Source organism: Ursus americanus, chromosome 24, assembly GCF_024610735.1.
Source record: "Ursus americanus isolate L20-20 chromosome 24, mUrsAme1.1.p, whole genome shotgun sequence".
Lineage (NCBI taxonomy): Eukaryota > Metazoa > Chordata > Mammalia > Carnivora > Ursidae > Ursus > Ursus americanus.
Genome location: NC_142150.1, coordinates 42,480,411 through 42,505,382, shown reverse-complemented (window position 1 = coordinate 42,505,382; position 24,972 = coordinate 42,480,411). Strand labels below are relative to the sequence as shown.

The following is a 24,972-nucleotide window of genomic DNA, read 5'->3' as shown; positions in this document are numbered from 1 at the left end:
GTGGGGGTAAGGAGAGCGCCCCGGATGTGTGCCTGCTTGGCCACTGATGTCTGACCCCTGGACCCCCGCTGAGGGGGAGGGTCGCCCATTGGGCTGTCCTTCCTCCTGGAAGCCCGCCTCTCCCACCCCTGCTTGTTTTCGCCAGTCCCACCCCATCCACCCGGAACCGGGAAGCGCCTGGGTTGGCCTGCAGGGGCCAGAGCGGAGGGTGTGAGGAGTCTACCTGTTCCGCATTTCTTTTGGCCAAGGAGCGCTGTGGAGAATTACTGAGGCACCAGGGGCGCCAGGAGCTGAGAATGTTGGGCACCCGCTGGGTTAGCGCAGGGCTGGCACAGAGAAGACTCTCAACGGACGTCAGCCATTGTATACCTATAGTGAGTCCCTCACTGGCCCCTGGGGTACCCCTTGCCCAGAGGACCGGCTGCATTCTTTCTGGGCCCAGTACTAGGGAAGGTGAAATCTATGGCCTGTGACTCCTGAGAAGGGAGCTCCCCACCCCCCACTCCCAGCTCTTCTGAAAACCACCATAAGCTAGTTACGAGGTTGTCTTTGGCAGATTCTGGGGTCCTGCGGTCATGGAGGACAGGGAAGGCAACGGCTATAGCCAGGGTCGCAGGTTGCGTCCCCCAGCCTCCCTACCAGGTGGCCTGCAGGCTCAGGCAGGTGAAGAATCCAAAGCTTCCTGCCTTACACTCAGACTTTCACTGTCAGAAAGGGTCGAGTCGTGTGACCTGTGGGGCCGGGGGACGCCAGCACTGCCCTTCCATCAGCATCTGTGTGGAAAGGAAAGTTCTCTGGCAGCGGATGTGACCACATCCTCCTGGCAGGATTCCAGCTAAACTCCTTTCAGAGCTGGGCAATCAGACACTTGGGTAATAAGCCTCTGAATGCAGGACTGGGCGCTGTTCAGAGGAGTGTGGACCCCTGGGTGTGCCGGGCAAGGTGGAGACGGGGCAGGAATGTCTACAGTTTGTCACAGTCCAGAGTCATTTCCAACATCCATCTGGATACTAGACAAAGACTCTGATGTTGAACAGATGGGAAAGTGGCCCAGGAACGTGGAGCAGCCACTTGGGAGGGGAGCGTGGTTTCTGATGACGCTCCTCGTGGCAGGTGAGTTCCCCATTAGAACACTTCACACCCCCCTTGCTGCTCCCGGCACGTGGGCAAGACCCACAATGGACCCATGACAGGCAACACACACGCGAACGTGTCAGACAGCGAATGTCAGGCAGCCCATGAAGGCTACACGCAGACACACTTTACAGGCACTGCCTGTGTGGTTCACACACGTAACAGGCCACACCCCTGACCAGCCACACACAGTGCAGGACGGGCTGCCCCCGGCAGTAAACCCCGCAGGCTGGCCCTTTTGGGGCTAGGCTAATGGAGCCGTGACATGTGAACGCCCAGCCCCATGGCAGCTCCAGGTCTGGTTGTAAGATACGACATTGGTATCATGTCCCCTTGTCTCTGTTGCCTCTGGATAAAGTGACTGGGCACAGTTTATGGACCCCTGAGTGGAAGGAAGATCAGACTCTGTGTCGGGGCCATCATTGCTTTGACCCTGACCACCGTCATTGCACCGAAAGTGGCTCTGTGATTTTGTCACTCTGCACCAGGAAGATTTTTGTTTTTTATTTTTTTATGTTTAAAAAAGATTTATTTATTTGAGAGAAAGAGTGTGTGTGTGTGTGTGTGTGTGTGCGCGCGCACAAGTCGGGCGAGGGGCAGAGGGAGAGGGAGAGGAAATCCGCAAACAGACTCCCTGCTGAGTGCAAAGCCGGACACAGGGCTCAAACCCACGACCCTGAGATCATGCCCTGAGCTGAAAAAGGCACTTAACCAACTGAGCCCCCCAGGTGCCCCAGGAAGATTTTTAAATTAAATGACTCCAAGAATCTACAGTCTAAGATCTGAATGATCTTTCACTTCTCAGCAGCAGGTTAGACAGCCTGAAATTCTCCTTGGAAACACCTGGGGAGGCTAGATAAGAAATAAGCTTCTTTTTAAATATGTAGCTGAGCTCTTGAGAAAGTAAGCAAAGTTCTCCAGGGCCCCAACTGAAGAAGAATTGGAACCCAGATCAGGGAGAAGAGACGCTGGAGCTGTGGCCGCCCGGGTGGGAGGGGCTGGGCTCTGATACCACGGGCCACACGCTGAGGGCTGCCACCCTTACCGGGCAGGGGATTGGTATTAAGGCCACGCAGAAAGCTGGGACCATCAAGAAGCAACCCTTTTAGGGAAAGGGATAGAAGAAATTCCACCCACGGACACAGAAAGATGTAAGGAACTTCGGGCTCTGGGTGGGAAAAAAGTTTCCGTTGAGAGTTTTGCATTTTCAGGCATGCTTTAGAAAAGTTGGGAGTGCCTACAAAGGGGGCTCCCCATCTGTATGGTCTAGGAGCCCTAAAGTTGAGAAATTAACATTAAAAAGTAGTAATGGCTTGGGGCGCCTGGGTGGCTCAGTCGGTTAAGCGCCCGCCTCTGGATTTCTACTCAGGTCATGATCTCAGGGTCGTGAGATCGAGCCCCGCGTCAGGCTCCATGCTCAGCGGGGAGTCTGCTTGAGATTCTCACGCTCCCTCTGTCCTTCCCCCCACTCATGCATGCGTGCACATAGGCACCCATGGACACAGCATAAAATGTATTTATCACATAGTAAACAGTAAAAGGATTCCCCAAAGAAGAGGCTCAGTGGGTCTAGAATGAAACAAGAATGAACAGCAGGGGCGGCGTTGGAGCTTTGCTTTGGTTCCGGCGGGGGGGACCTGAGCTGGGGGGGGGTGTCCCTCTGGCAGGCTGGAGCTTTGGTGGTGTGAAAGGGACCTGCAAAGCTACGGCATGAACGAAGCTGGGAACCACTCTGCTCAGTGGAAGAAACTGGACACAAAGGGCCACATAGTATAGGGTCCCATCTATGTGAAAGGTCCAGGAGAGGCAAGTCCCTGGAGACAGCAGATTTATGGGTGCCAGGGGCTGGGGCGGGGGGTGGGGAATGAGTGACTGCTGATGGGTCTGGGGTTTCTCTCTGGATTGACGGAAATGTTCTAAAGGTAGACGGTGGTGATGGCGCAATTCTAGGAATACACTGAAAGCCACTGGGTCCTACAGACAAGGATGAATTTTAGGGTATGCGTATTATATAGTAAAGCTGGTTTTGGAAGGAAAAGAATCTGGAATACGATGTAACAATGATGGAAAATTTCGGGATAGTTGTAGGTCTGCGGAGTGAGGGAAAATATCTTCAATTAAAGTCTCTGCAAGGTTGGCAAAGTAGGTGTTAGTTAAAGTGCATTTTATATCTGTGCGTTTTATATTAAATTTACCTGTTTGGCCCCTGGTTAGGCCACCACTGTTTGATTAAGACTGTGGGCTGGAATTTTAGTTCGGGATGTACAGGGGTGCCCGGCCAGCTCGGTCAGAAGGGCATGTGACTCTTGATCTCAGGGTTGTGAGTTCAAGCCCCACATTGGGTGTAGAGATTCCTAAAAAAATAAATAAATAAACGTAAAAAAAAAAGACTAGACCTACAGTTGACCCATGAACCACATGGATTTGAACTGCATAAATCCACTTACACTTGGATTTTTTACAGAGTGCGACTGTAAATATATCCCCCCCCTTATGATTTTCCTAACATTTTCTTTTTGCTAGCTTACTTTACTGTAAGAACACAGTACCCAATACATATCACATACAAAATACGTGGTAATGGACTGTTTACATCATCCATAAAGCCTTCTGTCAGCTGTAGGCTGTTAGCAGCTAAGTTTGGGGGAACTCAAAAGCCAAACTCAAATTGTCAACTGCATAGGGGGTCAGTCCCCTCACCCTCACATTGTTCAAGGGTCCAACTGTAATATTATTTGGAGGGATTCTGGGCCCGAGAGTAAAACTGGGAGGTTGGGGCTTAAGGTCCGTTTGGGGAGAGATTTGAGGAGTGGTGTGATTTGTTGGAGAGATGTCAGGGGGAGGAGAGAGCACACAGGGGGAAGGTGACACAGAAGTCACCCCTGGAATGAAGTCTGTCCGTTGGCAGGGACCTCGTGGTCTGAGGGCTGTCCCCATTGGGAATGAATCCAACGTCAAGGCAGGGGTTATCAGATGCGAGAGTAATTTCGTTGGAATTGGAATATAATGATTTGGAGCCATACTGACAACCGTAAGGCATAGAGCCGTATTGGTCAGGGAGGCACAAAGACAGACAAACGCCATGGGATAATGTGTCAGTCACCCTACCTGCGGCACGTACGCCCAACGCTGGGGATGTAAGGAGCCCAGGTGTGCCCACGTTTTGTTTCGGCGCCGTTTCCAGTATTTTACAACAAGTCCATTTGTTAATAACATGGACATAGAGAGGCATGGAGGTCAGAGACCTTTGTGGGTACAGTCTGTTATTTTGAGGGCCTTTTGCTATCAAGCGTGACTCCCTACTAATTTTAAAAGACGGTCAATTGAAGAATTCCAACAGATTATAAATTGTTGGAATGGATTTTATCTTCGATTGTGGGAGGCTGCGGCCCCTACAGAACATTGAAGAACTCAAATGATACTGGATGGTAACGGGGCCAAATTTGGCCCATGAGTGTCTCAGACCTGAATGGGACCCCCCAAAGGAGGCCAGTGTCCTCGACCCAAGCCTAGCTCAAAGAACAGCCAGAAAGCAGAGCAGCTGCATTTTTATGCGATGGCCTGACTTGGAATGGACACTATTTGGGGAATCATTTAATATCTGCACGTTCAGGGGGGCTTGAGGCCACCTCCTACTGGAACGCACTTCATGATATGCCAGTTTTAACTCTTAACTCTCCCGTAAGAGATTTTCATTAGGGTTGCATTTGTGCATTTTATATTTTTGGAGACTCTTGCAGGTTAGGTGGGTCCACATGAGCAGGACACCAAAGGTAAATATGGAGCCCTCTTGAGGTTTATCATTAGAGGCTCATGTTCAAAGGATTCCGCTTGGCTTCAATCTGATCTTCATCCCTTTCAGGATGGGAGTAGGACTGCAGAGGTGTCTTGTTCAAGAGATGAGCCTTTTGGGGGCACCTGGCTGGCTTAGTTGGAAGAACGTGCGACTCTTGGTCTTGGCGTCCTCAGTTCGAGCCACGTGTTGGGTGTAGAGATTACCTAGATACATAAACTTAAAAAAAGAGAGAGAGAGAGAGAGAGAACATGAGAGTGCACGTGAGCAGGGGGAGGGGCAGGGGAGAGGGAGAAGCAGGCTCTTCGCTGAAACTTCTACCAGCGCCAAGGAATGGGAGTGAACATGGGCCTTCTTACCAGACGGCCCAGATGGGGGGCCAAGGGGAGGAGGGGGGCTTGACAACCATCAATGGTCAAAACAACAAGCATGGAGTCTTTGTCCCTGTTACACTTAGGATAGCTCCCATAGACGTTCTGTTGCAGGAAGGGGTCGGGAGGCATGGTGGAGGGGAGGCGGGCGGGGCGGGGGGGGGCACTGATTCGTGGCAATTCCAAAACCCAGGCTGACGAAATCCAGCCCTCCGGAGACACTGAGCCAGAGGGCACCGCTAAGCGGCGGCCGGATTCCTGCCCCAGAGAAACTTCGATCGTAAGTGATGGTAATTTCAAGGCACTGAATTTGGGGGGATTTGTTATGCAGCAGGAGACAGATTTGGATACCCGAAAGTGGAGTGCTGTCATAGCAAACAGCTGCAAGCAAGAGGCTGGCCTTGGATGTGGCCAGTGGGTGGAGGCTGGAAAGGTTTTTGGATCATGTCACAGAAAGTCTAAACTGCCTTGAACAGGCTGTTAGTCGAAATCTGGACTTGAGAACAGTGTCAGTGAAGGCTGGAAAAGGAAGTAAGAAACGTGTTATCGGTTGGTTAAATTCATTCCTAAGTGTTTTATTGCTTTGGATGCTATTGTAAATGCAATTGTTTTCTTAATTTCCTTTTTGGATTGTTCGCTGCTCTAGTTTTGTTATTTTTTTTTAAAAGATTTTATTTATTTATTTGACAGAGATAGAGACAGGCAGCGAGAGAGGGAACACAAGCAGGTGGAGTGGGAGAGGAAGAAGCAGGCTCATAGCAGAAGAGCCTGATGTGGGGCTCGATCCCAGAACGCCGGGATCACGCCCTGAGCCGAAGGCAGATGCTTAACCGCTGTGCCACCCAGGCGCCCCTAGTTTTGTTATTGTTATTTGCTATTGTTATTAGCTGTAGTAGTGGGTGTGTGTTATTCAGGATTCTTATATAGAAAGTAAGAACACCTGTATGACTTCGTACTTTTTTTTTTTAAGATTTTATTTATTTATTTGAGAGACAGCGAGAGAGGGAGAGAGAGCACAGAGGGAGAGGGAGAAGCAGCCTCCCTGCTGAGCAGAGAGCCTGATGCAGGGCTTGATCCCAAGACCCCCAGATCATGACCCGAGCAGAAAGCAGATGCTTGACCGACTGAGCCACCCAGGCGCCCCTACTTCCTACTTACTTTCTTATTTGAATGCCTTTTATTTATGTTTTTCTTGCCTAAATACTCCAGCTAGACTTTCAGGAAAATATTGAACAGCCGTGGTGAAAGCAGTCATCCTTGTCTTGTTCCTGATTTTAGGGGGAAAGTTCTCCGTCTTTCACCTGAGTATGAAGTTAGCTGTGGGTTTTTTGTAAATGCTTCTTATCATGTTCAGAAAGTTCCTTTCAATTCCTAGTTTGCCAAGCGGTTTTAATTATGAAACTGTGTTGAATTTGTTAATTTTTTTTATATCTAAGGATATGATCATGCTTTTCCCTTTTATTTAATTAACGTGGCTTATATTGATTGGTTCCTCATGTTGAGTCACCTTTGCCTTCCTGGGATAAATCCTGCTAAGTCATGGTGCACAATCCTTTTAATGTTCTGTGACTCATAATCCTTTATAATCCAGTCTTAAAAACGATAGCTCATCACCTTTGCTCTATTTCATTCTTGGGGAGCAAGTTAGTAGTTCCATTCCATACTCAAGGGGAGAGGATTACACAAGGGCATGGAAACCTGGAGGCAGGGCTCATAGGAGCCTTCTTAGAAGCTGTCTATCACAATTATCTTCAGACTTATTGTACAATCTCAGATTTTTCATACATACCTATGACAACAGCAACAACAAAGAAACCTTTAAGCCAGTTGGGTTTATATGTAGAGTTTTACCAACTATTCAAGAAACAGGTAATCCCAAACTTATACACGTTATCCAGAGGACAAAAAGAGAGGGGAAGCTCTTCAGTTTACTTGATAAAGCTAGTCCATCCTTGACATTAAAAACAGAAAAAGAAAGTAAGGCCAATTACATGTGTGAACAGAGATGCAAAACTTAATATTTTATTAGCAAACCTAATCCTACAATATACAAAAAGCAAATTTCTTTTTTTTTCTTCCTTTTTTTAGAGCGCGCACACATGTGCACTTGAGTCTGCGTAGGTGGGGGGGGGGGTAGGGAGGACAAGGAAGGGCAGAGGGAGAGAGAGAGAATCTTAAGCAGGCTCCACGCACAGTGCTGAGCCTGATGAAGGGCTCAGTCTCACAACCCTGACATCATGACCTGAACCTAAATCAAGAGTCAGACGCTTAACTGACTGAGCCACCCAGGCACGTCCAAAAGCAAATGTCTTCTAATATAACTCATCATATTCACTGATTAAAGGAGAAAAAGCATATGATCATTTCAACAGATGAAGAGAAAACATTTGATGAAATTCAATATCCATTCATGATTTAAAATAAATGAAATATACAAGATTTCTCATCAAGCTAGGTATAGAAAATCTTCCAAAGAAAGGAAAAGAAATCTTCCAAAACTATGCAGCAGACATTATTCTTAGGGGTGAATTATTCACAGTCCATTAAGGACAAGAACTTGACAAAAATTCCCACTGTCATTTGCTTCTATTCAACATTGTACTGGAGGTCCTATTGCATACAGTAGAATGAGAAAAACCAATGCAATGTAAGAATTGAAAAGAGAGAAACAAATCTGTCAATTTCTACAGACTTTATCTTCATGTACATGAAAACCTCTATTGTTAGGACCAGTAATGAAAATAAGATTAAGGCAAAGACATAAATTTCATTCCCATACTCCTACGCCCTTTTAGAAAGTATGATTTTTAGAGCAGCAATAAAAACAAGCTACCTAGGTATTCACGTAGCTAAAGATGTGCTAGTGCAAAAATATACAATATTGAAAGACAGTTATAAGGAGATAAATCAGTGGAAAGATATACCATGTTAATGGATGGGAAGATTCATAAAGATGTCACATTCACCAAAATGATCTATAAATTTAAACACTTCCAATCAAAACCCCAACAGAAGATTTAATGGAATTTGGTGTGCTGATTCTAATGTGTTTATGGAAAACACATAGGCCAAGAATAAGCCAAGATAATTTGGAAGAAAAGCAAGGTAGGGAAATTTGCCTTACTAGATTTCAAGACTTTTTATTAAACTATAGTATTTAAGACAGTATAGCATTGGTATTGGGATAGAGAAATAAATAAATCAATGAAATAGAATACAGAACCCAGAAACAGACTTACTACAAGTGATTAATCATCCAGCCAATTGCTAGAACAATGAGTATATTTATGGGGGAAAACAGTTAAATTAGATCTCCACCTCACACAATTCACAAAAGTAAATAAATTATAGCAGAACTTAATGTGAAAAGCTGACTTTGGGAAGAAAACACACACACACACACACACACACACACCTTTTTAAATGAACTTAGGGTAGAAAAAAATTTCTTAAACAAGATATAAAAAGAACAAATCTAAAAGTAGAAACAGATTGGACTATATTGTCAACGTCCACCAGCCATAGATCAGTGAGAACACATTTGTCTTTGAACAAGTTGTATCTATTGCTTTTGAGACCATGGAGAACTGTAAGGTGTCTCAATAAGAAGGTGTTGGAAAAGACCGAGAGGATTTGTGTTTGCATCGAGTAACTGGAGGGAGGTTTGAGGAAGCTGGGCTTTGCTCAGGATCGGTGCTGTCAGAGCAGGGATCTTTCTGTGATTGGGTGTCTGAACACACTCTGCCTCTACGGAGTGCAGATGAGCACGAAGGTAAACCTGCACTTGGTCAACAGCAGCAGTCATGCATATTAATTACCAGGATACAGGAAGGTGTGGTCGTTATCGTGGTTTGGACAGTGTTCATGCCTGTTAGTGTTCAGTCATGTTTATGGAATGGCCTTGTTTTTGTCTCCATCCATCAAAGCTGCAGAATGTCTTTGATTCTGTTATTCTGTGGACTTATTCCTCTTCAACAGGAGAGAGCAAGTCCTGACTGGTCATGCCACTCCAGCTCCCTGACGTCAGGGCTTGGTCTTCTCTTCTTCAACAATAAATTAAAATCTAGTTCACAAAGGGTACCGTAAACAGAGTGGGAATACAAGCTGCCAGCTCAGAGAAGATATTCTCAAGATATCTCCTTGGCTTCCAGCCCAGTATGTGAGGTGCTGAGAAGTCATCACTGTCTGTTAACCACAAGCACAAAACTGAACGAACTGAGGCACCAAGAGCTCTTCTTGGATCGGTCAAAGAAGTGAAATCACAGGGCAAACTGCTGCCCGCAGAATTGGAGAGACAGACAAGTGGATACAGAGAAATATGTCTTAGGAGAAGAGAAACACACCTATGAAAAGAAACTTCTGCAGAAACCAGTGCTAGCACAGGAAAACCCAAACTGCGATCAGGGAATTGCTGGAGGCTCAGTGTGGATAACTCTGAGAGTTAGAAAGTACAGGGGGACCCAGTCATGGGGGACCCCTCCAGGTACCTTTCAAAAGTTTTACCTCCGGGAGTTCTACCTGATCCTTAAAGTGAATATTGGAGAAGAATTCCTTTGTGCTTCCAGCAGGGGTAGGGGAAGAGAACAATTCTGAAATACGCCAGAGTTTTCTGTTCTTAGCAAGGCCTGCCATCCGCAGAAACAATTTTACCAGAGCCTAACCTCTCGGGTTTTATCAGAGCCTACCCCACCTGAAGGAAGGGAGATACACAATTCCACGCCCCTCTAACCATCCTGTCCCATCTAAGGAGAGAAAAAGTGGAGAAGCACTCAACTTCAGTCGAGGGGCACAGGCTCACCAAAAGGCTGAGACGTAACCACGGGACTGCACCACGGCCTCCCCTCCCTGACACTTCACCACATTTCTAAAGGCCTATTTACCACAGTTCCTTCTACCCAGGGCATCGTGTCCCCCTTTCAAAAAAAGATTAAAGGCAAAACACAGTCTGAAGAGACCGAAAAAGCATCAGAACCGAGTCAGATATGACACAGATGTTGGAATTATCAGACCAGGAATTTTAAAAAGCTATGACTAACATGCTGAGAGCTTTAATGGAAAAGGCAGACAACATGCAATAACAGATGGATAATGTAAGCAGAGAGATGGAAATTTTGAGAAAGAATCAGAATAAAATGATGGAGATCAAAAATATTGTAACAGAAACGAAGGATGCCTTTGATGGGCTCATAAGCAACCTGGACAAGGCTGAGGACTCTCTGAGCTTGAAGATATGACATGAGAAACTTCCAAAATAGAAAAGCAAAGAGAAAAACAGATTGGGAAAAAGAAAAAAAATAGAATATCCAAGAACTGTGGGACAATAACAAAAATCCAAAAATAACATGCATATAACAGGGAAACCAGAAGGAAAAGAGAAAAGGAACAGAAGCGATATTTGAAGAAGTGATGACTGAGAATTTCCCCAAATTAACATGAGACACCAGACCACAGATCCAGGAATCTCAGAGCACACCAAGCAGGATAAATGCAAAGAAAGCTACATCTAGGCATATTACATTCAAACTTTAGAAGGTCAAAGATAAAGAAAAAATCTTTGAAGAAATCAGAGTGGGGACACCTTATCTATACCTGATCTATAGAGGAACTAAAATAAGAATTATATCTGAACTCTCAGAAATAAAGTTTATTAGTTACCAAAAAAATAGATACACAGCAAAGGGTTACTATTGTGAATATACAGAATTCCTACAAACCAATAAGACAAAAGAAAAATAACACAGTAGAAAACCATGCAAAAAAAAAAAAAAAAAAAGAACAACAACAACAAAAGAACTGAGAAGAAGCCTGAAGAGCCCATAAGCAAATGAGACTATGCTCAGCCTCAGCAGTCATGGGTAAAATATAAATTACAAAATAGTAAGATACTGTTACATACCCATTGTGTCAGTTTCCTAGGACAGCGGTAACAAATTACACAAACTTGGTGGCTTAGAAAGCAGATATTTATTCTCTCATACTTCTGGAGGTCAGAAGTCTGAAATCCAGGTATGACAGGATCAGCACCTCTAGGGGAGGATCCTGCCTTATGTCTCCCAACTTTGGGGGGCTCCAGGGGCTCCTTGGCTCGTGGCAATTTCTGCCACACCTTCACGTGGCCTCCTCCTCTTCTATCTCAAATCTCTCTCTTTCTCTGACCAGGACACTCTTCATAGGATTTAGGACTCCCTGGCTAACCTGGGATGATCTTATCTCGAGATCCTTAACATAATTACATCCGTAAAGACCCTTTTCCCACATAAGGTTACATTCGCAGACTCTCAGGGTTAGGGCATGGACACATCTTTGTGGGAGGGGGGAGGGCACCGTTCAACCCTCATACTCATTGGCAAAAAGTCCGGCAATATCAAGTGTTGGAGGGGATATGGGGCAAGGGGAACTTTCATACAATGTTAGGGGAAATTTCAATTAGTCAATCTCTTTGGAGGCAACATCCAGGCCATGCGTAGCAATACCTGGGAAAGTTGAAGATGAACTTACCACCTACACATCTTCTTTTTTTTTTTAAAGATTTTATTTATTTATTTGACAGAGATAGAGACAGTCAGCGAGAGAGGGAACACAAGCAGGTGGAGTGGGAGAGGAAGAAGCAGGCTCATAGTGGAGGAGCCTGATGTGGGGCTCGATCCCATAACGCCAGGATCACGCCCTGAGCAGAAGGCAGACGCTTAACCGCTGTGCCACCCAGGCGCCCCACCACCTACACATCTTAACCCCAGATACACACCCAAGAGAAACACCGAGACACATAACTGATGTTACTCATGGCCATGTTTGTAATCGCCAAAAAGAAAGCACTCTGTAAATAGCCACCACATGATTTTGGAGGGATACCATTCAGTCCACAGGAGTCTGACAGATCTCAATGGAAGGTCATGGCCAAACCTCAGAGACCTCAACCAGAGCTGCTGTTCCGTCTTCAGATTTGTCACACCCACCTTCCTCCCTCCCCTCTCTGGCTGGTGTTACATCATGGAAAACATAGAAATCCCCAGAGGAAATTTGTCCCTCATTCTCCGCCCCCCAACTCTGCCAGCCCTCACCCCATAGCCACATGCCCTACCCCTCCACCATCCCCCAGCAAGGGCTCCCCACTGGTTCATCCCCATAAACACCCGTATGTACCCCTGGATCTCCCCACTCTCAACCCATCCCAGCTCTCAGCCACCACCCATTCTTGGCTTCCCTGTAGCAACAGAACTCCTGGAAAGAATCATCTAGGGGTGACCCGGGCGGGGGGGGCTCAGTCAGTTAAGTATCTGCTTTTCAGTGGCTGTACCCACTCCAAGGTGCGCCTGGCCTGTCCCCCGCCTTCCCCCTGCTCTGTCTCATGCCTTCCCCCTGTTCTGTCTCACCCGTGCACAGCCACCCTGGGTTTCCTGTCCTCGGACGTTTTCGCTTGTATCCTGTCTGCCAGGAACGGACACTCCCCCCTCCCAGCTGCAGGTGTCTGGCAGGGAAGGGCTCTGCCCCGGCACCATGGGACAAAGCAAGGCCCTGGTCTTGGACTCGTGGCCTCCAGAGCTGTGAGACAATACATTTCTGTCGTCCTCAGCGACCACGTTTGTGGCCACTTGTTCCAGCAGCCACAGGAGACTGGTAAAACGTGGCAGCAAAGACGTCTGACAATGGTCTTATTTTACGCTTTGCCAATCCCCGCGGAGGCTGAGCTGCTCAGGCTTCTTGGTTCCGTTTACTGTAGTTTAGTTTAGTTTCAACAGCTTCTTTAAGGTACAGTTCAGCTATCTGAAGTGTGTACCCCCCAGTGGCTGGGGGGCAGGAGGCCTCCTCAGCTGCACCCCCCACCCTCTGCTCTTAGATGGGCCTTGCCAGCCCTGAGCCTCCCTTCCCGGTGTCCTAACAGCACTGCCATCTCTGGCTCAGGCCGAGACTCAAGCCCGGGGGCTGTGGTCAGCCGCGGCTCCTGCTAAGCTGACTCCAGTCCCAGCCGACGCTGGTCTCGGGGTGCCCGGTGGGCTCTCCCACGCTCCGCCCGCAGTCACTCCCCACGGCCCACAGCCCTCCGCACAGGTGGCCTTGGTTGAATCTGACAGAACTCAGGGCTGGTGGAGGGATGGGGTCAGACAACTGGTGAGAGATAGCGACAGGGCCTGAGCCCATGCTCCTGCTTCCCAGAACTTACTACGTGCTCAAGAAAGACCCGAGGAAATATCAGCAGGCCACATTTAGGAGCCCTGCCTTTGTGCCAGCCGCTGAGACCTACCTTGTCTATTCTTGTATCTTTCTGCGTGATCCTCTCAAGGACCGTGTCGCTCCCCATTGTTACCTGGAGAGGCTCAGAGAGGTTACGTAACTTGCCCAGGGTCCTGCTATAAATGAGAGAATAAGTGAGCCTTGTGGGTGTCCCAGCCATCCAGTCTATCTGCAGGTACCACAGCCCCATCCTCTGCCCAGAGGACGCCCGTCGGACATGTTCAGAGAAGGGAGATAAAGGACCCCTTGTGGCATGGGGCTGGAGGGGGTGGTGGACATGAAGAGTTGGTGCAGGGACCTAGGTGGCCCATAAAGCTCTGTGGGCTGAGGGCTTCCTGGAGGAGGCAGCATTTGCTACCAGGGTCCCATTGATACTTTTTCCTGTAACCCCCTGGGGGATTTTTCTCCACAGATAACTCCCTGCCAGCCCCTGTCAGCACACCCAGAACAGCCTGGAATTGCCAGACCTGTTCTCTGTCCAGCTGCAGCCCACCCCTGGCCCCACCTGGGGAAGGTTTTAGAGCCGGGACGTAGGAGGCAGCTTCTGCTAGGTTGCCCCCCAGGGCCACTACACTGTCAGGCATGGGCATGGGGGTCTGGTAGGAGCTGGGGGCCTGGCAGTCAGCAGGGGCAGGGGGAAGACGGGATAAGAGCAGAGTCAGTGCCTCTGGAAACAGAATGTCAGGCAAAGAAGGCAAAGGTGTGCTGAGGGAGCCAGGGTCCGAGCCCACGCTGGGGTCTGTGGGGCAGGAGCTGGGAGCTGGCTCTGCTCAGGGAGGCAGGCATTGTCCTGCTCTGGCTGTGCCTGGATTTTACGTCCCCCCTGTGACACACAGGCTCCTGGGAGCACCCTCGGAGGAACCCTCCCTCGGAGCCTGTGTCGGGGAGGGGGACAGACCCCATCCTCCCTCAAGGAGCTCCGCGGCTGGGGGAGGAGGCAGCTTGTGGACAGACTGGGACCAGCCAGATATCACCAGGGCTGTGATGGGGATGGCTGGGGAGGCAGGAGAGGAAAAGGGGGAGCTGCTTGGGGGGCGAAGCCAGAGCTGAGTCTTTGCTTTATGGTTGCAAAAGTGACACTTACCATTTCTGCTGCTCAAAGTATTGCAGTCTCGCCGTGGAACGTCTGGAAGCTACAGAAAGATGCTAGGAAGTCAATGAAAGCAGCGCAGGGCGCACACAGTGGTGCAGGGGCTCTGCGCTGGGGGGGGGGGGCGAGGGGCTGTGGGCCCCACGGACTGGGACGGAAGTCATCATACAGCAACTGTGAGGAGGGTAAATCAGGTCACCCCCCCCAGCACCTCAGTTTCCTCACCCTTACGGTGGGGTAGTAATCAGACCAGCTGCGTTTCCCGTCTAGCCTGTGCTCCGTGGTGCACCCACTGCCCACGAACTAAGCCCCAGCTCCCTGTGTGAAGGCCCCACCTAGTTGTGTCTTGTTTCTCAGAATGGGGCCACATGCTAGTCCCTCTGTCCAGATCCCTGCCCTTCGAGAGCCTGCCCCTGCCCCTGGCCTGCTGCCGCTGGAGCCGCCTCGGAGAGCCCGTGGCCCGCCGATCCCTGCTTGTGAATTGTTTTCAGTGTCACTATTCTTCATGTGTAGACCGCGGGGTCCGCGAGGACTGGCCGGGTTTGCTGTGTCGCTGACGTGGCCGTGGCCCAGGCCCAGCCGAAGCCTGCTCTGGTTAACAGCCAGGGGTGTCTGGTCGGCAAGCGCCGAGTCCCTGCTCGCCTGCAGTGGGCAGGCAAGGAGGCGCCTTGGACGAGAAGCAGGAACCAGCTGGCCAGCTCCAACCCCTCCGGGCACACCTCCACCCAGCTTGGCTTCTTCATTTATTGGGCAAGAGGGGGACTGGGCCTGGGGATCTGGCCATGGACAAGCTGAGTCTGAGGTTGTCCCCAGGCACTCTAAGTGTGCAGAGTGAGGACACACCTCACCTGGGAAAGGTATGACTGAGCTGGGGCCAGGGTCTTGGGATGGACATCAGGACACCTGGGTGGTATGACCCATCCCAGGCTCTTCCACTCTGGGCCTGGATTCAGGGCTGAGGCCTTTGGCCCTAGAGAGGTACTAGGGAGCCATGGACAGAGTTAGAGCAGGGCTGATGGGATCAGGAGCTGTCTGAACTCCAGGAAGAAAAAGCTGGATGAGGGAGGGTGATGCTGGCATTCCAGGCAGAGCTTCGGGGCAGGGCTCCAGGTGCTCCAGGCCAACTCTGGGCCCGAGGATGGGTGGTGCCAGTGGTCCACTCAAGCCTCGCTCCTCCAGGAAGTGCTCAGAAGGAAATGGGTGGGACACATGTGCCGGAAGGGTGCAGGGGCAGCCGTGGCCCTCTGGGGTTACCGTGAGTCCTTGTAGGAGCGTCGGGGAGCCCACGGAGGTACAGCCAGGGGCGCAGAGAGACTGCCCGTGAAGGTGGGGAGCCCCGGCCCACGCTGCCCCCTCCCTGCAGGATGGACCCCTTCGCGGACACCCTGCGGCGGCTGCGGGAGGCCTTTAGCTCGGGGCGGACCAGACCTGCCGAGTTCCGTGCTGCGCAGCTCAAGGCCCTGAGGCGCTTCCTGCAGGAGAACAAGCAGCTTCTACAGGAGGCGCTGGTGCAGGACTTGCACAAGGTGGGGGGGGGCTGGGGGGGCTGGGGAAGCAGGGTGGGGGTGGGGCTGGGGACCAGGCTGTGCCCCCAATTCATTGCTGTTCATTTCACAGACCCTTCCCTGGCAAGCAGCGTATGACAGCATTAAACTCATCCAAACCTGGAGGCAGGCCCCCATGTTACTGAGGGGGAAACTGAGGTGCATGGGGGTTGAGACGCTTGCCCGAGGTCCCGCAGCTAGGAAGTGGCAGAGCAGCGCAGGAGTTGGAGCCCAGGCCACCTGTCGTGGGGCCCGAGCCCCTCACCACTCACCGTGCTTTCCCAGGGGACTGGCTGTGCTGCCTCTGGGGACTGTCTCCATGACTCCTGGGGATCCCAAGCCCTAGATCCCTCCCTGCCCTGCCCCCAGCCTGAGCCCTGCATTCTCCATTCTCTCTCTCCGCCGCAGTCAGTCTTTGAGGCAGACTTGTCCGAGCTCATCTTATGCCAGAATGAGGTCGACCTGGCGCTCAGGAACCTACCCACTTGGATGAAGGATGAGCCTGTGACCAAGAACCTGGTGAGCCTGCTGGCGGGGGGCGGGGGGAGGTCCATGTCCTGGGGCAGGCCCAGCAGCAGCTCCAGCCCAGGCCTCTTCCCCACCCCTGACCCACGGCGATTTCTGACTTCCTTGGGACCTCTGTCTCCTCACGAGGACTCCACTACACAGGCTCCTCCAGGACCGTGGGGGGCGGCTTTGGGGTGATCCCCAGCCGCACCTTACCACGTGTCCTGCACTACAGTTCATGCAGCTGGACTCGGCCTTCATCCGGAAGGAGCCCTTTGGCCTGGTGCTCATCATCGCCCCCTGGAACTACCCCGTGAACCTGACCCTGGTGCCGCTAGTGGGCGCCCTCGCGGCAGGTGAGGAGAGAGTTCTGAGCCCCATGCCTGCCTGACCCAATAGCCCTTCCCAAAAGGGGCCCCCAGAATTCCATTAATGTGGTGTCTCCAGCCTCTGGCACGTTCCTTGCATCTCTGCCCTGGGTGGGTGTGGGGGCACTGGCTTCTCCCCACAATGTCCCCATCTGTCCCTACAGGGAACTGCGTGGTGCTGAAGCCATCAGAATTAAGTAAGGGCACAGAGAAGGTTCTGGCTGAGGTCCTGCCCCAATACCTGGACCAAGTGAGGATGGCCCCCCTCCATGAGCCCCCAGTGTCCCACACCCCTGCCCCTGTCAGCTGGGGAGGGCCAGCTGTCCCCAGGACCTGCAGTGTCGCTTGAACCACCCGCCCCGCCTTGCAGAGCTGCTTTGCCGTGGTGCTGGGAGGGCCCCAGGAGACCAGACAGCTGCTGGAGCATAAGTTCGACTACATCTTCTTCACGGGTGAGAGTGGCCTCAACCAGTGTCCTGGGGGGCGGGGGGCAGGGACGGCTGTGGAGGGAGGAGATGGTGACCAGCAGGGGCAAGCATCCCAATGACAATCAGCCCTTGGGCCTTAGAGGGTGGAATGCTGGGGCAGTAGGGCCTGGGGCAGATCCCAGCAGACAAAGTACAATGGGCCAGAAGAGGTGGTGCCTGGACCATCTGACCAAGGCTGGTTGAACATGGGGGGGGGGGCCAACTCCCATATCTCCAGGGAACCCCCGAGTGGGCAGGATCGTCATGGCTGCCGCCGCCAAGCACCTGACACCCGTCACGCTGGAGCTGGGGGGCAAGAACCCCTGCTACGTGGACGACGACTGCGACCCCCAGACCGTGGCCAACCGCGTGGCCTGGTTCCGCTACTTCAACAGCGGCCAGACCTGCGTGGCCCCCGACTACGTGCTGTGCAGCCCGGACACGCAGGAGCGGCTGCTGCCCGCCCTGCAGAGCGCCATCACCCGCTTCTACGGCGAAGACCCCCAGAGCTCCCCGAGCCTGGGCCGCATCATCAGCGAGAAGCACTTCCAGCGGCTGCGGGGCCTGCTGGGCTGTGGCCGCGTGGCCATCGGCGGCCAGAGCGACGAGAGCGAGCGCTACATCGGTGAGTCGGCCCTGCCGCCGCCGCCGCCACCGGGGCCTCCGGGGCCGCCCTGCGAAGGCCCTTCCAGGACGTGGGCCCGCCTGGGCCGCGAGCCTGGGCCAAGAGCCTGGGCCCCACTCCCGCCCCTGGTCGCCCCGCCTCCGGCACCTCCTCGCCCCGCCCCGCCCCGCCCCGCCCCGCGGCTCCCAGAGCCGCACCACCCAGCCCAGCCTGGGCCCCCGCCTCCCTGACCTCTGCTCCACCTCAGCCCACATCGGGGCTGGAGAACCCCTCACCGTCCTTCCTGGGGGGCCGCGGGGCCGCTCTCTTCCCCAGAAGGCCCCTGAGCCCTGCCCGAGCCCCCGTCCCAGGGCTGAGCCGTCCCCTGTGCCCGCAGCCCCCACGGTGCTGGTGGACGTGCGGGAGACGGAGCCGGTGATGCAGGAGGAGATCTTCGGCCCCATCCTGCCCATCGTGAACGTGAGGAGCCTGGACGAGGCCATCGAATTCATTAACCGTCGGGAGAAGCCCCTGGCCCTGTATGCCTTCTCCAACAGCAACCAGGTGGGGGGGCTGGGGCAGGGCTGGTACAAGAGAGGGGCTGAAAAAGGCGCAGACGGGTGACCTTCCCCTTGACAGCCCACGGTGGGAGGGTTAGGGCAGCATCACCTGAACGGCAGCACAAGGACTACTGGCAGAGGGGACTTGGGCAAGGCCAAAAGACTGTCAGATGTGTGGCTGGCCAGCTGTCTGCCCTGGCTGGGGCAGCTTCCACCAAGAAAAGAGGTACCTTTTTCTACCCAGAGAACCCCGTCTTCCTAAAGGATGCAGAGGCTCTGTGTGGACAAGCAGAGGCCCTGGAGGGGGTGGGGGAGGGGGCAGAGCAAAGCCGGGACCTGCCAGGCAGAGCCAGGCTGGCCACGGTCGGGCCTGTGTGCTGCAGGTGCTGGTTACCCTTCCTGCGGTGTCTCGCAGTCACGGGCTCCCCTCCGTGTGGAAAGTGCTCACTGGGGAGACATCTCAGTAGAGGATGGGCACAGGGGAGGCTCCTCTGCTCCCCATGGAATGGTCGGGGACCCAAGTTCTCTTTCCTGATGATGAGCCCACTGCTGGGCCTCTCCCACCTCCCCCCAGGTAGTGACCCAGATGCTGGATCGGACCAGCAGCGGCATTTTCGGAGGCAACCAGGGCTTCCTTCACCTGATTCTGCCGTCCCTGCCGCTGGGGGGAGTCGGTGAGCCCTACCCTCCTCCACTCTCCAGCCCCCACCCCCAGGGAAGCCCGGGTTGGTACTCCCATCCTGGGAGGGCCCAGTTTAGCCTTCACTCTCTGTTCTACCTTGATCCAGGCCCTGGGCCTCTCAAGGCCTCAGTTTCCCTATCTGCAAAATGGCTCTTAAGAGTGGCTTGGCTTTCCCCGAGCACCATGCCAGCCGTGGGCTCCTGCTTGGGCACTGGGCTGCTGCTAAGGCTGGCTGGGCTGCCGGCCTCAGGCCCTCACCTCTGTGCCCACGCAGGTAACAGTGGCATGGGAAGATATCACGGCAAGTTCTCCTTCGACACCTTCTCTCACCACCGCGCCGTTCTGCTCGCCCCCTTGGGCCTGGAGAAGCTCAATGAACTTCACTACCCGCCCTACACTGATCTCAAGCAGCAGATGATAGGCTGGGCCCTGGGCTCCCACGGCTGCACCCTTCTGTGAGCTCCCTGTGCGCGTCCAGCACCCTACCCCCACCACCCCTCTGTCCTGCTACTACTGCCCAGGTGTTCCGTGGTCCCTGAAAGGTGGGGGTTCTTTCCGGGAGCGCAAAGATCCTGTTCTTGGGGCTTTGTCTCAACAGACCCTTGGCTGGGCAGGACCTCTGGCCGCTGGTCCCACCACTTTCAGGGCCAAAGTCCTCTCTGCAGCCCCCTGATGGACTCACTGACCCGACCCTCTGCTTGGATATGTCTTGTGATGGCGCTCTGGTGGTTAGAAAGGACTCCCTTAGGGGATCCTGGGTGGCGCAGTCGTTAAGCGTCTGCCTTCAGCTCAGGGCGTGATCCCGGCGTTCTGGGATCCAGCCCCACATCAGGCTTCTCTGCTCGGAGCCTGCTTCTTCCTCTCCCACTCCCCCTGCTGTGTTCCCTCTCTCGCTGGCTGTCTCTCTGTCACATAAATAAAATCTTTAAAAAAAAAAAAAAAAAAGGACTCCCTTGTATCAGATCTATAATCAGTTTCCCAGAATACAGAGCCATGTCTTTTCTTTTGTTAATAGCAAGGGAGGGGATGGGGAGCCAGAGCGGGAAGGCAGCCCATGGGTGGGGGCTACTGGGGAGAGGACCCAGGGTTGGGCTCGGGCCAAAACTGCAGTGCTGCCACCACCGCCCCCTCCAACTCCCCGGCCTGGGCCGCTGCCAGGAGAACCCCCAAAATACAGAGCGATTTGTAACAGCTCCATTCACACCTGGTTTGGGGAGTTGGTTTGTCTGACCTGAAGTGATCTGATCTTGATCCTGGATCTGGCTAATGGCTGACATCGCTCTGACGTGTGTCCCTGACAAGGACTCTGATGTTGTGGGCAGGTGGAATCAATAGGAGAGAGTGCAAATTTGATTAGTCATGTCTGCTGTGGGCACAAGACAGGATTGTGCACATTCTGGACGCATCTATCATCCTGCTGTGAACACCCAGAAGGAGGTTGTGGTGGGCAGATTCAAATCTAGCCACTTCCTCTGACATATGGGGAAACTGAGGTCTGGAAACAAGACGGGGCTGAACTGAGTTTATACAGGAAAGCAGAGCAGAGCTGAATGATGGGAGGGGGTTCTGAAAAATTTGGAGGTAGGGGATCAGTAAACAGAACATATCTAGTCCACAACTCTTTCCCTAGTCCTCATCCTGAGAGCCCACTTCCAACCTCCCCTCCTCTTCCTTCACTGAGAACCTTTGGAAGACTGGTTTGTGGCCTGAGATTGAGGGAAGAGGGGACAGTATGACGGTCCTGCTTCCTGGGGAACTGTTGGGGATGGTTGTCTCCGAAGGGGCACAGGTGACCTCGAAGGAGGTCCATGACAGGGACTTGCTGAGAGGCGCGGACACATGATGTTGTTTGGGTGGTGGTTCAGGTGCCCCCTTGGAAGGCTGTCCTGCTGTCTAAGGCCATTTTATTCTGGAGGACAGCTTTTCTCGGCGGAGACACATCAGTGTTCAGGAAGGACAGGCTGTGTGGGTTATCGCTTGAGGCTTGCTGATTGAATTTGCCGAAGATTCTAGGTGTGCTAGTGTGCTCTAAATCAATGAAGGGAGGGGCGCCTGGGTGGTGCAGTCGTTAAGCGTCTGCCTTCCGCTCAGGGCGTGATCCTGGCGTTATGGGATCGAGCCCCACATCAGGCTCCTCCGCTGGGAGCCTGCTTCTTCCTCTCCCACTCCCCCTGCCTGTGTTCCCTCTCGCGCTGGCTGTCTCTCTCTGTCAAATAAATAAATAAAATCTTAAAAAAAAAATAAATTAATCAATGAAGGGAACAGAGACAGAGGCCAAATGACTGGACGCTACTTTAGTTCACCCAGCCGAAGTGGCTTCACCTGTTAATAATTTAATTTGCTGCTTTAAGGGGAGCTGCTGCCCCGCACCTTGGGCCGGAGTCATGTCCACACCTTTGCCTGGGTGGCGCTGGGCAGTGCCCTCTGCCCCAGACACGCAGCGGACGCTGTGTTAGCGTGTGGGCTGATTAAGGCCGGTGCTGAGTGCCACCCCGGGGGCCCCTTCTCTGCAAGCCTTTCGTTCCCATTTCCAGTCCTTTGCAGAAAAGCTCCCGCTGTGCCTCAGCGGTCCTGTGAACAAGTGTTGCAGGGCGGTGGGGTTAGGGTCTAAGGAGATGCTGTCCCAGAACCCAAGCACTCGTCATCATCCTTATTAATAGGTTATTAGGTATCATTAACTTTTATTGGGACGTAACACTCAGTAAAATGCATAAATCTTTAAAAAAAAATGAGGGGTGCTTGGGGGCTCAGTCTGTTGAGCCTCTGTCTTCGGCTCAGGTCATGAGCCCAGGGTCCTGGGATCAAGCCCCACGTCTGGCTCCCTGCTCCGTGGGGAGCCTGCTTCTCCCTCTGCCTGCCGCTCCCCCTGCTTGTGCTCTCTCTCTCTGTCAAATAAATAAATAAATAAATAAATCTTAAGAAACTGACAAGGCTTTTAAAAACTTTTTTTTAAAAATTGAATTTGCTGCTTTAATACTCAATTTTTCCCCTTTTTACCAGCCCTGCTGCTTGCGGGTTGAAGGGGGGATGGGACCTCCATTCGGTATCATGATTTACTACCTGGTCTGGCAAACCATGACCTTTGACCTGTGGCCCCCACTGACCATCTAGTCAACGAGGCCATCTGTACACGGTGGTCAACTTCTCTAGTTCCCAGGTCTGCGCGGCGACAAGGGACGGCTTGGGTTAGGCCACACGCAGTGTCCACGCAAACCAAGGCGTATACAGAGGGAGGGGCTGATAGACTCAGTCTGCCGGCGCTCAGTGGCCGGGAGCTCTGGTACGGCCCCTGGTTCCTGGCGATTGTCCCGGCCGTCGTTTAGAGCACACAGGACCTACCGTTACTGCATGAACCAAGGCACTGCACCTTAAGGGCAATCGGGCATCAAGGACGCCACCCTGCGGGGGCACCGTGGTGGCCCCTCTCCCTGTGCACCCAATCCCAACCTGCCGTGTCCACTCCGGAGTCAGTCACTGTCGCTACGGCTGGTCCGGGAGCTGTGGCATCAGCTCCCTGACGGCAAGGGGTTGTGCCTTAGGCACCGAGATAGGAAAACTGAGAGGACTGCCTCGGGCTCTTGCAGGTGAACCCAAATGCCTTTCCACATATCCTGCCCCAACAAAGCCTTATTCCTGATCTTCCTCCCCTCAGCTTCCCATGGTCCGAGCTATAAGGTTAATCCCTTTCCAACAACCCGCTGTCAGTGCAAAGGGTTAAAGGCCATGGCTCATGAGTAACCACTGGCCCCACTGCTTTGAGCTCAGCCTGCTGGCGGCATGTGGGAGGCTTTCTCCGGAGGAGCACCGTGTACACAGGTCGGAACTGTGGCTCTCCGGGGACTCTGGGTTCCTGCCCTCTTCCAAAGCTGGGGCCAAAACCCTCAGGGCATCGTCCTTTTCTGTTGACTCTACTGCCGTGCCTGGCTTATAACTTCCAGAGGCACAGACACGTCGAACTGGGACAGCAGCCCTGCTTGGGAGACGCCCAGAGCTTTAATCCGGTTTGCTAGCAGCTTTCCTTCTCAAGGTTGGCTTGCAGCTCTAATCCCCAGCCCGCAGGAGCCTTTTCTTCACCAGGCAACATGAGGGACGGGTCACTATGCCAGGTGGGCATTAAAAGTCATCCCAAATCCCCAAATCCCTACAAAGCCTTCCACCCCTTCCACATTCGTTGGGGCTGGATCGGCTTGCGCCTTCTCAATTACAGCTTTGGGGACAACATGAGTCTTACCAGACAAAACCCAAAACCTGACAGCAGTGCCTGCCTTTTGGGTTTCCTGTAGGTTTAGCCCCATTCTGTCCTTTGAAGATGTTCCAGCAAAGCCTGCAGGGGGTCCGGCTGCAGAGGCAAACCTTCCCTTGCTAACATTGTATCATCACCGGAAGGGGCCCATCTCATTGATGTGGGAAAGGAGAACAGGGACAGGTCCCTGGCTGCCACCCCACGACAGATCGTGGGGCTAGGCAGGTAGCCTTGGGGGAGCACTTGGAAGTTTCATCACTCTCTCCCTCCCCCATGATCTTAGTTATCAGAAATTTCTACTTGTCGGGCACCTGGGTAGCGTCTGCCTTTGGCTCAGGGCGTGATCCTGGTGTTCCCGGATCGAGTCCCACATCGGGCTCCTCCACTGGGAGCCTGCTTCTTCCTCTCCCACTCCCCCTACTCTCTCGCTGGCTGTCTCTATCTCTGTCGAATAAATAAATAAAATCTTTAAAAAAAAATTTTTCTACTTGTCGGTCTTTTCCAAGAATCTCCTGGAAGGTGAAGCACTTTTGCAGGAACACAAATGAGAGTTCAGTATAATGCATCTGACAAGAGCGCCTCTCCAGCAGTCTGTATTTTAATTTACTTTAAAAGATTTTATTTATTTATTTGAGAGAGAGAGAGAGCGTGCGCGCGCACACGCGTAGGAGCAGGGGGAGGGGCAGGGGGAGGGTCAGAGGGAGAGGGAGAGAGAGAAGCAGACTCCCTGCTGTGCAGGGAGCCTGACGCGGGACCTGATCCCAGGACCCTGGGATCATGACCTGAACTGAAGGCAGACGCTTAACCCACTGAGCCCCCCAGGCGCCCCCAGTCTGTAATTTAAAAACCACTTTCCTCCTTTTTGCCTTCAGTCTCTGTGGCCAATGTTTTGGTTATTATCTCCTGGGGTGTTTACATTTCAAGCCCAGACAAGATTTAGAGCTGTTTTCCCAGCACACAAAGGACAGAGAAAGAATGCCAAGTTTTCTCCTAGGATTTTTGGGGCCACTGGGGTTATTTAAAAATGTTCTTGACGTGAGGGCTCAGAAAGCATGGAGCAGTTAGTTTTCTCGACAAGTGACACACTCTCCTCTTCATCTCCCCCCTTTTCTCAGAGATTCCACCTGTCCGCGTCCCAGGCAGGCTTTGTCACGGCCCTCAGCGCTCGGATCTTCATCTGGGGCGGCCTGCGCCCTCCCAGCTTTGCAAACAGCACCTGAGCTCTCCCTCCCAGCTCGTCTGCTGGCCCCCCCGAACTTACGTACGAGGCTTTTCTCGGGCCGCAGCGAGACAAGTGGATCCCCTCGCTGCCGCCAAATCTTCAAAGTTTATACAGAAAGAGGCCTTGGGGCACCTGGGTGGCTCAGTCTATCTTTG

At 52.6% G+C, this 24,972-nt stretch overlaps 1 protein-coding gene across 2 annotated transcripts; it reads left to right on the top strand.

Annotated features, from left to right (window-relative positions):
* The first annotated feature begins 106 nt into the window (after positions 1-106).
* Positions 107-20,258, top strand: LOC123778445 (aldehyde dehydrogenase family 3 member B2-like). 2 transcript variants are annotated; one of them, XM_045775807.2, is made up of 11 exons: positions 107-1,113; positions 5,492-5,578; positions 15,984-16,146; positions 16,573-16,683; positions 16,907-17,027; positions 17,204-17,289; positions 17,410-17,491; positions 17,745-18,131; positions 18,508-18,674; positions 19,245-19,344; positions 19,627-20,258. In XM_045775807.2, the coding sequence occupies exons 3-11, from the start codon at positions 15,985-15,987 to the stop codon at positions 19,809-19,811; spliced, it is 1,401 nt and encodes a 466-aa protein (XP_045631763.2). In that variant the 5' UTR covers positions 107-1,113; positions 5,492-5,578; position 15,984; the 3' UTR covers positions 19,812-20,258. The 2 variants fall into 2 exon arrangements, with proteins under 2 accessions (XP_045631763.2, XP_087711206.1); XM_087855080.1 differs by lacking the exon at positions 19,245-19,344.
* Positions 20,259-24,972: the final 4,714 nt, after the last annotated feature.